Source organism: Uranotaenia lowii, chromosome 2, assembly GCF_029784155.1.
Source record: "Uranotaenia lowii strain MFRU-FL chromosome 2, ASM2978415v1, whole genome shotgun sequence".
NCBI classification, from domain to species: Eukaryota; Metazoa; Arthropoda; class Insecta; order Diptera; family Culicidae; genus Uranotaenia; species Uranotaenia lowii.
Window position 1 is genome coordinate 306,960,598 of NC_073692.1, and position 15,447 is coordinate 306,976,044.

General features: G+C 34.2%; 1 protein-coding gene across 2 annotated transcripts; it reads right to left on the reverse strand.

The window, feature by feature from the left end:
- Window positions 1-4,085: 4,085 nt before the first annotated feature.
- On the reverse strand, window positions 4,086-12,028 carry LOC129750131 (uncharacterized). Of its 2 annotated transcripts, none has more exons than XM_055745361.1 (5): window positions 11,898-12,028; window positions 11,740-11,843; window positions 11,603-11,678; window positions 11,024-11,464; window positions 4,086-4,182 (listed from the first exon to the last, which is right to left on the reverse strand). In XM_055745361.1, the coding sequence occupies exons 1-5, from the start codon at window positions 11,991-11,993 to the stop codon at window positions 4,099-4,101; spliced, it is 801 nt and encodes a 266-aa protein (XP_055601336.1). In that variant the 5' UTR covers window positions 11,994-12,028; the 3' UTR covers window positions 4,086-4,098. The 2 variants fall into 2 exon arrangements, with proteins under 2 accessions (XP_055601336.1, XP_055601335.1); XM_055745360.1 differs by having other exon boundaries at window positions 11,024-11,467.
- Between the last annotated feature and the right edge of the window lie 3,419 nt (window positions 12,029-15,447).

Sequence of the window (15,447 nt, forward strand, 5' to 3'; positions counted from 1 at the left end):
TAGACCCCGTTCGTTTTTGGCGTTTTATTTTTTATTACTTTTTTAAAACTACTCAAAATAAATGTAAAACATAATATTAGCATTAAATTTATTAAATTTCCTAAATTGGCAAAGCAATTTTGAATTTTTCGTTTTTTTACAGCTTAAAACTAGTTTAATTAAGTCAATATAATAAATTCTATGCTGATATTATGCTTTACATTGGTCGGGATTCGACCAGACCGAACTGAACGCCATAAACTTTATTTCGAGAAAATCGAGTTCAAAGTTCACAGCACTACCAATTTATACCATTTTATTTGATATCTCATTTAATTATTTTACCATCACATTTAGACTCTTATAAAGCCATCGAGGCTATACTGGTCGATTTCTGACTTCACAATTAGCAGAAAACTGAATTTTAATAGCAATATGTTTGCACCTGTTTGCTCTGGTCGAACCGAAATGTTTAAAAAAAACTGCCATGCACCATAATTTGACTGAGCAATTTGTTCTAAATGTAGGAGCCTACTTATAGGGGCTTTACGAGCAGCACCTAACGAATATGACTGATGCTAGAAAAAATGGTTTTTTTGTTTAGCCAGAGTGAACCGAGCCATACAAATTTCACACTTTTGAAACGCAGAATAGCTGTGATTTTTTCTTACCGGTTGCGTTCTGAACGACAATAAGCAATAAAATAAAGCATCTTTTATCGTTAAATGTTAAAAATCCTTACATTCCCATTAGTAAATTGGAAAACAAAATTCGAGAGATTCGGTTCAGTCTGGCTGAACGAGATTTTAACAAATGGGGATTTTTTTTTATTATCTGACAATTTGCGCCGGGGGTCTTCAGATTTTTCCCAAAATTGAAAATTTGGTTCATTTTTGCGACTTAAAAACACATGTATTTTTTCAGATTTCTAACATTTTTATTTTTGGAGTTAGCTTCGGTTAGATTTTTTTGTCAATAAAAAATAACCATTTTTCAAAGCTACATAACTCTGTTATTTTCCAACGGAAATTATAAAATAGCACATCAAAATGCATTGAAATCTTATCAGCTTTCCAAATAAAATAGCTGGAAAAAAATAAATAAAGACCTTCAACATGAAAAGTTGTAAATAAACTTTAAATGGTGTCTAAAAGTACCGGCTGCACCACCGTATATTTTGCAAAAAATACCATTGAATAGCTCAATTTATGATGCAACTTTCATCTGAAAACACCAAAGTGGGCCATCAACTCCTTGAAGAGTTATGAAAGAAGTAATGACAATAAATCTCTTTTTTTGCGACGAAAACAAACAATGGTCGATCAACTGCACACACATATGAAGTTAGCGCGCACTTCTAACAACATGGAAACAAAAGAACTTACCAAAACAGGTAAAAAGCATTACTTTTTCGTGCTATGTAGAGTATTTGCAGCATAACTGACTTAAAATTTTAACCAAAATTCTAAGTATCGTATTGTTAATGTGATATAACAAATAATGGAAATTTGCTTTTACAACATGGTCATATGCTATATAACTTATTAACTTTTCGATCAAAGATCATTATGAAGCATAATCAATGCCAATAGTAGAAGGTTCAGTCCCTGTGTTTGGGATCACAAAAATGTGATTAAAAAAATGAAATATAGACGTGCTTTACATAGTTTTTATATCGGTAAGCTAAGCACTGGACACCAAAATCCTTTCCCATTGATCATTAACAAAGAGTGTGGCTTAAATGTAGAAATAATCGAGCTCAGTATGGCCAGCCCAGGCTGTAAAAAGCATCATTCCCATTGTAGGTAATATGACATTGAAAATATGATACTTTTACCGTATTCGTTTTCTCCATTCGCCCAGTTTTGAGGTTTACCATACTAGAACGAACATAATTTGTTGTCAGTGTTTTGCTACCTCGATCAAACGAATCTTCAGTGTTCCACCGTCCATTTTAAATCAAATCTGGGGAATTACGGATGGAAAACTGGGCGCATATACTTCTAAAAATGACAGCAAAATTTGCAAAACTTGTTGTGACCTGGTGCAAAACTGGGTATAAACGAATACGTTATTAGATTTTTGGATATAACATGAAGTCAGTTTAGCTGCAACACTCTACCGCCCCTACTTTCATAACAGTCCCATATGCAAAAACAAGCAAGCGAGAAAATCTGCTTTTCCTGTTTTGAAATACATTCTTAAATTGTGATCACCACTTTCAGCGTAAACGAAAATCGTTTCTAGGTTGTCATAATAAATCGTAAGACCTGAAATTTTCGAAATTAAGTTATTGGTAAGGTCGAGAGCACCATTTTTATTCATTGTGGGACTGTTAATCGACCATATTTGAAACCTTTTTCAAATCTACTCGCATAACAGTCCCATGCAGAATTTTTTTTTCTCACCAAGCTACTTTCTAAGACTTAAATTTGATCATTTTTGAACTTCTAAATGCAATTGTCAGAAAAAGAAACATACAAAATATCGTAAATTCCACATTGTAAGTTGAATCTTTTTACGATTTTTGATTGCATCCGATAGTTTTTCGCTCAGGAAGTCATTCCTAAGGAAGTCAGACCTGCCTTCGAAAGCTCGTGTGCATCATTTGACATAAAGTGAGTTAAATTTGTTTTAAATGATTCAAAGCAATAAATCAAAGACTATTTCGCCAAAAGAAGCATTGAAAAGTAACCAAATCCATGGTATTTCATGGAACTGTTATTCGGGTATATTTCATATAGGACAGCCACAAATTGATATTTTTTTCGAAATTTTTAGAACAAAACCTCTTTTTTAAGTGTTTTATTTTGAATCCCTATGTTGACCTAAAATGACGAAAATTCATATGGGACTGTTATGCGAGTATGGGCAGTCTACAAAGCACAAAAAATAGTGTTTTTTACCTGCTTTGAAAAGTTCTTTTGTTTCCATGTTGTTAGAAGTACGCACTCACTCTATATGTTAGTGCAATTGTTCGACCATTGTTTGTGTTCGATGCAAAAAAAGAGATTTGTTGCCATTATTTCTTTCATAACTCTTCAAGGAGTTGATGGCCCACTTTGGTGTCTTCAGATGAAAGTTGCATCATAAATTGAGCTATTCAATGGTATTTTTTGCAAAATATACGGTGGTGCAGCCGGTACTTTTAGACGCCATTTAATGTTTATTTACAACTTTTCATGTTGAAGGTCTTTATTTATTTTTTTCCAGCTATTTTATTTGGAAAGCTGATAAAATTTCAATGCATTTTGATGTGCTATTTTATAATTTCCGTTGGAAAATAACAGAGTTATGTAGCTTTGAAAAATGGTTATTTTTTCTTGACAAAAAAATCTAACCGAAGCTAACTCCAAAAATAAAAATGTTGGAAATCTGAAAAAATACATGTGTTTTTAAGTCGCAAAAATGAACCAAATTTTCGATTTTGGAGAAAATCTGAAGACCCCCGGCGCAAATTGTCAGATAATAAAAAAAAATCCCCAAATGCTAAAAATACGCAAAAGGAAGGTTTAAGCCACGGGAACGGTTTTTATCATTTAATTTATCAGATATCAGTTCTTGACGAGCCGAAGAACTGTTTTGAATCGAAAAAATCAACACACATAAGATTATTTCGCATAAAATCAGTTTTCATGTCCAAAACATGCTTTTCATCTTTACCTCTAAGGTGGCTCTCAGTTCACTTTGACGCAACGCATGTTTGCCATTTCTACTGTCTGCATTCTGCAACATTGAAATTATCTTATAAAATCAGAAAAAATTGGAGAAATGTTCTGATTTTCCTTGGATGGGTAGTTTATTATGTTTTGCATCGGCTGCAATAGATAACTCAATTTTTTTCAAATTGGCGTTCAGTTCGGTCTGGTCGAATCCCGACCCATTATGATTAATTCAAATAAAAAACAAAGTGAAAGAGTGATAAGAAACCGTTTTTCGAAATGCTGCCAAAACCGAACGGTTCAGCAGGTTTGTCGTTTTTCAGTAGTCCATTGAAGAAAAAGCAAAAATTTAAACAATTAGTATGCATTTGACTATTTTATTTTTTTATCATTTTCCCTTCAAAACCTAATCACACACTATAAATCTAGAAAATAAAAAATCACCATCTCCAATCTCTCAAACGGACTTGGGGCGATAACGTTTCGAACTAGGAAGCTTCAACTTGGAATTGGTACGGTCTGATGCTGTGTGGAACTTTTTCTAGAAACAAAAAAAAACAGAAAAAAGCATTATCAGCAAACTCAGGCAGTCGATTGGACGTTATAAGGGAACGTCCATAAATGACGTAGCTTTTTTCGAATTTTCATACCACCCCCCTCCCCCCTCGTAGCATTTCGTCACAAAGTCATATACCCCCCCTAGATAATAACGTAGCTTTAACAACCCCCCCCCCCACTTTTAAAAATCGATATTTAATTTAGAATAATACAAAAAATAATAAAAAAGGGAAAGAAGTTATAAATGGAAGTTTAAAAAAGCATATCAATCAGTCAAAAAAAATCCGATATAAGATTCTATACCGGACGGGCATAAGCAAGCTTTCAAATAACTAGCGTTGTCCTCCCAGCACAACCGCATTGCATATGTCTAAGATACCAAATAAAACATATCCCATGTCCTATCACAAGCCAAAGCAGGATGGAAACAATCAGCTAGCAAGGATGTTGTCGAATGATGTAGCAAACGCTGTGTGTGTGTATGTAAACCGGCCTCAGAAAAAAATACATTCTTTGTTTCCAACCGGCGGCAAAAAACCACCATCCAAGATGTGCTATGCGTGTTTATGTAAACCAGCCGGCAATAGAAAACAGTCTCTAGTTTCCCATTACCACCCCATTCCCTTCCCATTCTCATCCCTTTCCCATCAAAGACAAAGAATGATGAATAAACACCGCCGAAACGGCAGATGGCCAATGCAGTGTTTTTTTTTTTTGGTGAAGGGTGATGGCAGAAGGGCTATGACAATAAACTTTCGATTGCTAACTGGTTCAGATGGTGCATTGAGCAAGATATCGGACTGGCAAGCTGAGATGAAATATTGCAGTGAGTTCGATTCTCACTATATTTTTTGGGATGAATTATCCAATAGGATAAAAATTCCTTAAAATGTTTTTCTTGTTTCGCTTGTATGTACTGCCGTTCTAAGCAAGAATGTCCCATGTGGAAAAACGTGCAAACGAGAAAAACGCGATTGAAATATCAGCTATATTTCCAATTTTTCTCTCAAACTAAAAATTCACCGACAGTTTTTTCGAAGTGAACAGTTCAAGTTAATCATTTTACAATGTTTTCTGCCAAAAAATTACATTTCCTACAACAGCAAATTAGAGCCAAAAATGCTCCGTGTGACACTTTTGCGTAGAATCAGAACGCATGCCGTTGCTAGTTCTACGAAAAACTGTCACACGGCTACAATTTTTCTATCATTTTAAAGCTTGCGTAGTTTATTTTTTTTCCCAAAAACTCATGCTAAACCGTAATTTGAGAAATACGTTCCTTTTTGTTTATAAAAATGTATAGTTGAGTATGGATCTTGTAAGTAGTGCCTACCGAAAAGTGTTTAGTGAAAATTTCTCTGAATAAAACACTCAAGGCTTCTCGCTCCTTCTCTGCCCTCTATTTTAGTGTTCTTTTCAGTGAATAACATTAAATTCAACAAGTTGAACTCATCTTAAGACAATTTTTTGATAAAATTTGCATTTTCCTTAGAATTTTCTCTAGTGTGACATTCTTGCGTAGAATTATCAACATAGAGACAACCACCTTGATGAAAATTTCGTATATGTTCAGAACAAAGTATACTTGTTTGTGTTTTTATTCGAAAGTTAACACTAAAAGAGACCGTTTCCAGCAAAAAAGTGAAAATGACCCAAAAGTCACATGGGACATTCTTGCTTAGAACGGCAGTGTAGTGGTCATGCATAATTTTGCTTGAAAACTCGAGTCTTTATGCTAGTAGTGCTCTTCCAATCATATTGTCTTTGGTTCAGTACGCTATTCAGCACATTTCCGGCTCAGAGATTTGCTAAATAGGCGTTGGATTTTTGCAATATCTTCTATGGGTGTATATTTATTTTCAGATAAAAACCTCAATCGAAAGCATGCTTTTGGACCAAGTAATTTTTTTTTAAACAGTCATTTTTTTTCTCAATGCCGGAACAAATTTCTTATCCTTCTTTTGTCACTCGGAGTTGGAACATCGCGAGGGGGGGACAATAAAAAATAATGCGAAAAACAAATAAATTGGAAAAAATTGCACGGAAGCTTGTATGCAAAAAAATTGCATACTATATCGTTGCACAAAACTTGCAAATCAAGTAATTTTTTACCGAATAATTCAATCAAATCAAGAAAACAAAAGGTGAAATAACATCCATCTTCTTAAATTTGTTTTTTGGTCTTTTAATCTTTCAGATATTGGAATTTTCAATCGAAATTTACATAAATTACTTCAAACTTTATTTATTACTCCCTTCGGGTTTTTTGAAATTTCGAAGGGGGGGGGGGGGGGAGTGACAAAAGAAGAAATTGATATTTGTTCCAGCCTAAAGCATCCTGGTAATGGACACGCTGAATTTATTCTTTTAAATTTTAGCGTTTTTGGCTTCTTATTTTAAGCCGTTTAACCGTCGATGAAACAAAAAACATTCTCAAAAACTGCTTTGCATAGAAAATGAATTTGTGGATTTATTTCACCTTGACAATTACATTTGTTGAAATTCATGAAAGTAGCAAAACCTGTCATTTTAAAAAAAAATTCATTAAATTCAGAGCTTTAGTTTTGGAATGGTTATAACTTTTTTCACGAAAGACTTAGCTTCTTCTCATGTTCCCAAAAAACCAATAAGACTAGCATACAATCATGAAAAAAAAATTGACTTTATTTAATAAGCAATCGGCTGTTGGAGAAAAAAGTTATTAATGAAAACCATAATTTTTTGTTCCTCTCGAACAGAATACCTTAAAATCCTATTCACGTTTGAGACTCAAGCAATCCTTCCCCTCAGATCTGTCTGAAATTTGGCATGTGGTCTTCAGGTAATCTAATAGTTAATTTTAACTTGGAGCGAGTGAGATTTACCATGTTTAATTGTCACTGCACCATGATTTGTGTACTGCGGTTCGTTAAATTGTTCAAAAATGAAAAAAATACTGTTATGGTAAATTAACCATAACTTCTTCAATTTTCAACCGATTTCGATAAATAACCACTTGAAATCTTTGTTTTGAATTGTAGCAAATTATTTTTTTTTAAAGGTTTCAAATTTTTGCTTAAACATACTTTTCTCCGAAAAAATGCATTTTATATCATTTTTTCTATCATAAAGTCACTGATATCAACAATATTGTTGATCATACGCACAAATGAAGTGACAATTTATTCCCCTTCAATATGCAAAAATGAAATCACGAATTACTGTTATGCAGTCCAAGATATTTAAACATAAGTACAAGTAAATTTTTATTTTTCCAAAATTTTCTGTTCGGTTGAGATTTTTTGAATTTCATTTTCGGATTCAGCGCCCGATCTCACATTATTTAAAAGATTCACATAATATTTAGTTTACTTAGTTCAAAAATGCTGTAACTAACTGGCGAAAACTTTGTGAGATCCTTTGTGAGATCTAATGTACGAAAAAAAAAAACGTTTTTCAGGCAGGGTTACTGATAATCAACCTGTATACACATCTCAGGTGGCGATGGAAATCCCGTGCTAGGTGTTAGTAAAGGTTTTTTTTTGTAAACATTGAAACCATGACAATTCGTGACGTCAGTTGCATTTCCAAACAAACAACCAACAGCGAAAACTATAGAGAAAAAAATCATTGCCAACTGCTGTTTACGATTCTCGCCTAGGATACATAAACATCCTGGCAAGTGACGTAGGCTTTGTTTACACATTTTTACTTCTTGAATAACGAGTTCTGTATTAGTGTGCGTGTTTCTTCATCACCTTCTTTCCACCACATTGACTGATAATCGCTTGGTTTGCTTCAAAATTTCCAATCGTTACCGACGCGACCACAGTAACGACGCTGTTAAGCATTGACTCGCGAACGAATCAAAACATACAATATAAGAATGCCGTCTTAGTGAACCATGTACTATGAATTATCGTTCTGTTTGTCTTGCCTAGCGTTCCTTGTTGATTTTCTCCTTCCGATTTTTAGTCATTGTTTACTCCAGCTGATTATTCGCTTCGCTACTGAATCAATTCGTTTGCGCCAAAGTCAGACCTTTAAGGAAAAATGCTACTAGGGATCAATTCCTGGGATAAAGACTAAGACTAAAATTTTAATAAAATAATTAACACACCTAGAGAGGAAATTAAGCCAATTTTGGCATAAATTTGGTTTTTGGGCATCTCTTGCGTTCCAAGAATTAAATCGTTTTCCTTCATGAAGCGTTCGCGGCGAAGCATTATCGTCAGCGATTCGAGTAGATGTCGAAGAATTCGACGCCGTCTACGCGCAATGTTTTGATTAGAAGCGAATGATGATTGTTTGATGGTTACCGATAGTAACTCAGAAAATAACTGATCACTAAGAGCAAGTTCACTGGTGTTGGGAAAAAGTGGTAGAAATTTTGACACTTACGGCACATTTTGAAAATTTTGCCATGTAAAAACATTTTCAAGATCCGTGGACTTCTAGTTTTTTTACAACACGTGTTGTATTTTCGCATGCTGTGATGCAAAAATAGCAATATTTCTATCACATACGGCTGAAATAGAAACAGTGTTGTAATAAAATACAACGCCCAAAGATCTTGAAAACATTTTTGCATGGTAAAATTTTCAAAATGTCAAAATTTCTACCACTTTTTCCCAACACCAGTGAACTTGCTCTAAAGAAGGGAAGAAAAACAAACTAGAAACAAAAACAAAGAAACAAACAAACTTAATTCACAAAAATGGAACCAACACCGTATTTCTGATTCGCCGTAAGCTGCATAAAGCTTAGTTTATATAGAAATGGGACAGCTACGAACGCGTGAACCTATCTCAAAAACCATTCGTATGATCGGTTTATTTTCTAAAAAAAAAGAAATATTTCTACTTTATTTTTGGTGTTTTTGATATTGATGAGTTTTCCCACTTATACTTTGTACAATCTGTATTTTGAGTGGCCACTTCCTCTTTTTTCATTTTCCTCCACTTTTTGGCCCAATACTTCTCTTTTGAATGAAACTGAGAGCAAATTGGTGGATTCAGCTGTTTCGAAATTATCAAAAATTAACAATTTTTTTGTGCCACTTAAAAACGTTTTACTGGAATGTCTGCTGGCAAAATTTGACAAAAAAACGAAGCAAAATCATTATGAGATTGAACTTAAAGTACATATAATCGGTTAGTTTAGATAGTAGGTTGCGAAATATACACACAAGAGTACTCTTTTTAAGCTTTTAGTAACAGCGAAAACCAAAATTTTCGTTTTGAAAATTGTTGTTTGTTTTTTACTTGAGCAAAGATTGGCAAATCATTATGTTTTTTTTTTACAAAAATATGATTATTTGTTTTAGGATTTCCAAGCAATCAAAAGTCACATATTAACTTGAGTGAGGGCATTGATAGTTACATATTGACTGACAAAGAGAATCAATTACCCAACTCCCTTTAGTGAACTTTATGTTCTCATTAATGAACTTGAAAGTTGCAATAGTGATTAATATGTACGTTGTTTGTGACTTGTGTTGCCCAATTCCCATGAATTAACTATATGTACTCATTAACGAACTTGAAAGTTGCAAAAGTTCGTTATGCATACGTTGTACGGGACTTCAGTCACATTAAGGACACAAAAGTGCTCAAAATAAGATTGCATTGAGGTGCTTTCAAAATCAAATCAACGCTTCGATTTTAAGTTTCAGTTAAACAACGTCTAGGCGTGGTCTTGTGGTAGCGTGTTCAATTCTCTCCACGAAGGTCGGAGTTCGATCCTGTAGCCGGGATAGTTTTTTTTCAATAAGTAATTGGGTAATTGAGTGACCATTCTAATGCGATACATGTGGGAAATGTAGGAAAGAAGTAATTGAGCAATTTGTCAAGTTTGAAATCCGGCGCGTGGCATCATGGCGGCACCATGTACAGAATAGTAAATAATCAAGAGAAGGTGATATGAACCGATGCCAAGGGTGCAGTTAAGATGGAGAGAGATTTTTTGCTAATTTTACGATTTTTTGGAAGCTGACTTAAAAGACCACTGGAAGCTGAATAGAAGATCATTAACACTTGTTTTGGAACTTGAAAGTATCAATAAGAACTTAAATTTTGAGCTGCATAGAACGTACTTCATAAAAATGATGGTGCTGAGTAAGCGTTTTTGTACCTGTTTTATGGGACTTTTGGTTGCTTGGGTTAAACCTCTGGAATTTGTTTGAAATATCGGTTTTCACAAGTTTTGTCGTCCATCAGAAATCATCTGTCTCATTGCCTCGGTACCGGCTATAGAGCTTGCGAGCTCTTGAACTAGCAACAATTTGTTGTTTGAGGTTAGGTTTAAATGACTCATAGCTAGGCAACACTTTCAGCATTTGGGAGATAAATTTGCAGGACATTTCAGCGATCTACACTTAGCTTTTCGCTTATTAAAAATTAAAAATTACAAATTCTGGTATGAGCCTTGCCTTCCCTGATGACGCTTAACCGTAGTTGCCGATCATGTGATGTACTCTTACGCTTGATTTGACAGAGTTTGCGTACTTTTCCGCCACCCACGCACATAAATTTTCTAAATAATAAACGGTTTTGTTAGCTAGCGTTTCGATAATGGTGTGCACAATAAGTTTTTCTTCTTTTCTTGCATCGTAAATATCTTAAAATCGCGTAAATTTTAACTTAAAAAAATTGATCAGATAGTAATTTTCATAAACAACAAAATTCTGTCAAAATTTTGCGTGTCCTTTTTCCTATTTCTAAATGAACTAAGCTTAAGAAATGTCGAAAGAAGAAAATTTATAAATTCAGCCACACTAGCACACGCATTCATCGTTTATCAAAATTGTACACACAAGAATAAACGGTCCGGCCGACCGGTCTTACCTCTTCTGATGGCAACGCAGAATTCCTTGCCGATGGCAATTCTGACCCACACCCGGCAATGGTATCTACCAGCGCTGCTCGTTCCGATCTCCTCACCAAACTTCCGGTCCGGTTTTCATCCTTCTGTGCCATGGCCAATAGCCGGAGGTTCATGTTCTCGTGTAGCAACTGGGAGCAGCGGGTCAACAGGTCCAGATACTGACCGTGGCAGGACGAGATGCTCTCGCTGTCCATCTTGGCCTCGGTAACGGCACTCAAGTAGAGGTTCTGTTCCCGCACGTAGGACGCAAATTGGAAACACATCTGCTGGTACCGGTTTTGGCTGCTTTCGCATCGCCGTTTGGTCGACCGCATCCGGAGAAACATGGCCCCCAGCCGGAAACGGGTCCTGGCACACCGGCTCATGTGCCGTGCTAGTTTGCGGTTTGAGACGTGCAAGGACTTCTATATGGAGTGGTGAATGTGTTTGGATATGTAAATGTGTTTGTGTGTGTACAATTGTGTTTAGCGATTAATTGGTTGATTAGTACTCTGCTCTCCCGCACATGAAAAGGAATCGATGAACATTCGCACAAGTACCTGCATCAGCCCCAGAGTCATTTTGATGTCCTGCATTTCCGCTTGGCTTTCCTCGTAGTACTCGTTGAAACGATCTCTGTAATTGTGATTGGTCATCTGTAGGTAGTTCTCAATGAAGAAGTAAGAGGAAAACATACCTTTGTCTATCTATTTTTGTTACCAATTTTTCATTTATCACTTTGCTGGTAAATAAATCATTTTTCAAGGTTTGCTTGTCGAGTACCATTTCATTGATTAAGTCCTGATAAAAAAAAAACAATCTAAATAATCAGATTTTCTTCAAAACAGCTCCTACCTTGAGTTCTTCGTTTTCCGCCAGGGTATGCCGTAAGGAATCTTGCATAAATTTGAGATGTTGTTTAAGGTAACGATTCGGACTGCCAGATGACATTGTCTGGTAAAAGTTTGCATCTTCAAATATTTCAAGCTAAGGGTACTTTGATTAGGCTTTCATTAGGCCAAAATCATTGTTATTCAATCAAGTCGGTTCATATAAACAAAATATTTGAAAAAATGTTATAACTAAACAGTAGAAATTTTCAGCTCAATCGGACTTTATTTAGTGGAGCCTCAAAGTGCTCAAGGTTGCGATTTTTTGCCCCTTAAAAATCACCTAACGAGAGACCTAAGAAAATAGGAAAATCTTAATTCAGATTTTGAAGCCAAATGATTTAAAAAAGCATAAAACGTCAAGGTATGATGTTTTGTCTTTTCAATTAATTTTATTCTATTTTTAGAGTCATGGCCGTAGGAACGGGGGGGGGGGGGGGGGGGGGGCGGGGGGGTTTGGGGGTTAAACCCCCCTTATGACGATCCAAAAATGCTAAGTGAAATTTTTTATGCTATACATAAAATTTGACATTTCTAATCCAAATTTGATTAACAACTAAAATGATTCAAGAGTAACAATAGAGATACAATTTCAACTCCAAAACCTCGAAATCTCATGCCAGGACCATAATTCTACAACAGTTTTTCAAAAAATTTCTCACTTGTTGATAATTATTGAGTCCCAAATAATGAATTCAAAAAAAGTTAGACTAAGCTTACCAGATTGTCCGAATTTCAACCAAATTTTCTTACTCTATTTGCAAAATCAAACGAAAATTTCAATTGAGTCCTTAGAATAATGTATCTTGCGTTCAATTGTTTTTCATACAAATTTGGTCAAAATAAACATAATTAATGATTTGGTAGCCTTCAATATGATTCTGAATCGGCTGAAGTGTTTCTATAAAATTAAAAAAGTTTTTCACGTGTTTCTCATCTTGATTTTTATGGAATAGTTTTTATATTTGCCTGAATTTTGGCCGGATTTTAGGGAAAATTTTGAAGATAATTTTTTAAGATAAAATTGCCTGGATTTTCCCAGCCGGAAACTTGTGAAAAAATATCTAGTAAGTATCCAGTTTATTGTTCTTGATCATTAGTTTGGATCATTATCAATATTTAAAATTCAAACCATTTTTTGAATTAGGATCTAAAATTTTTATCCGGTGTTTATGCGGAGTTGAAACATTAGAAAAATTTATGAGTCTAGAATTGAAAAATGTGAAATAAAGTTCAATTACGAAAAAAAATTAAAAGAAAATCATATTGATAACCACAAATTCAGAATCAAATAAAAAATTTCTGGTTAAGGGTTCTGACACAAATTTCGCTTTTTGGTTTTACATTCATAGGATTTCTCATCTGGAATTAACAACCAGGTTTAATGAATTAATGTTAAAAATGCAGAATTCAGACTTGGAACAAAAATTCAAGATTCGCATTTGATTTAGCTCAAATTTAGTTTCTCTTATCAATATTAAAATATCACTGTTAGAATTTTTTTAAGGATTGAAATTGAAGGAATCTATTAAATTTAAAATTAAATTGAATTAAAGATCAATCAAAGTCAGTTAGAAACACAAACCTGGTGAAAATTATATATAAAAAATCAGATCTAGATTCGTTTAAAAGAATTTGTTTTTTGAAAAATCTAGATTTTGATTTTGAAAACTTCAATCACAGGATTAAAATTATGAAATGTATAATAATAACTTTTAATTCTTGACTTGGTTTTTTTTATCCTCAGGTAAAAATTCAGCTGGAAATTTTATTTAATATTAATTACATTTATTGCAAATTCTTCAAAATCAAAGGTCCTTACTAAAATTTAAAATTTTAATCGAGTTTACAAGAGTAGAGAATAAACCTTATTTTAACCGTAACTCTATTTCTTTTTTAACTATTTCAGAGTATTTAATACATTTTTACCCATGCTTAAAATGATTATGCTTGTGGTTCAAAAGAATAAGCTTGCTCATTAAACTGAGTCGATTTGGGGTCATTTTTGAATTTCTTAAACCCTGGGGTCTAAAATGCTTCGCCTTGGTTCAAAACTCATCCGTGATTTTCTGTAGAATTTTTTAGTAACGTTTTTAAGAGTAAATTACATCTTTTTGGTTTGTATGAGAAAATAGAATATTTTGTACTAAAAAATCAACATCATTTTTGTTTCTCCTGTAGAACCGAGCCAGTTGACAGTCTGTGTGTCAATTTATGAAATTCCTGAAGGAAATTTCCCGCTGAACAACTTTGTCCGAGACCGTAACTTCGTATCTGTTTAGGCAAAAAAGTTATTAGCTTTTTAACAGAGGTTTGTCTTTTCGCATTGATAAACAATAAATTCAATTGACATCACTGCTGGAGGCTAGCGTAGTATTGCAGGAAAAGTAGTCATGCAATATCTCGCTGGGCACCCTGCAGTGATGTCAATTGAATTTATTGTTTATCAATGCGAAAAGACATACCCCTGTTAAACAGCTAATAACTTTTTTGCCTAATAAGATACGAAGTTTCGGTCTTCAACAAAGTTGTTCAGCGGAAAATTTCCTCTAGGAAATTTATAAATTGGCACAAAAACCATCAGCTGGCTCGGTTCCACAGAAGGAACAAAAGTGATGTTGATATTTCAGTACAAAATATTCTATTTTCTCATATAAACCAAAAACTTGTAATTTACTCATGTAAACGTTACTTACAAATTCTACAAACAATCACGGATGAGTTTTGGACCAAGACGAAGCTTTTTGGATCCCAGGGTTTGAAAAACTCAAAAATAACCCCAAATCGACTCAGCCTATTGTTCATTTAAATACCTAAATTAAAAAAAATTCTTCTAAATGAAGCGTTTAAAATCCTTTTCATCGATCATCGTTTCTACATCATTGTGTCACTTGCGACTTTTATCAACAATGCAGTTGACACACCAGTCATTGAAAAACTTGTCTGGAACAACAAGAACAACTGTGTTCATGTGCTCGAAATCACGGAAATCAGCTCAAGAGGCAACTGACTTACCAACTGGGCTAAATCACAAGTCTTCTTATTTTTGAAAACTTTATGAAAAAAAAATTAGGAACTCCTAGGATTTATTTTCAAAAATAAATAACTTCTAATGCGCAATATAATTAACCTTAATAACTTGAAGTTAGTACATAAATATACATTTTTTTCACTTGTGCATTGTGCATGCATTTTTCAAGCAAAAATGATTGAGGAAAAAAATTGTCATCAAAACCCCCCCCATGAGCCGGTTCTTCCTACGGCCCTGTTTAGAGTTTTCAACTAGTCACTCTAGCGGAAAACTAATCAATCAGTATTTATTGCACTATTAAATTTAAGTTTGATACATTAGGGACCGGGAAGAAATCGAAGCCGAGAAACATTGAAATTCGGCATTCAATATTCCAAAACTCGCTGGACGCTGGATTTTGCAACTAAAATAACTTTAAGCTACCGTAAGTATTGTTTCATACCTTAAGAGTATCACCTCAAGCGAAAAAACGCTATGATGTCTT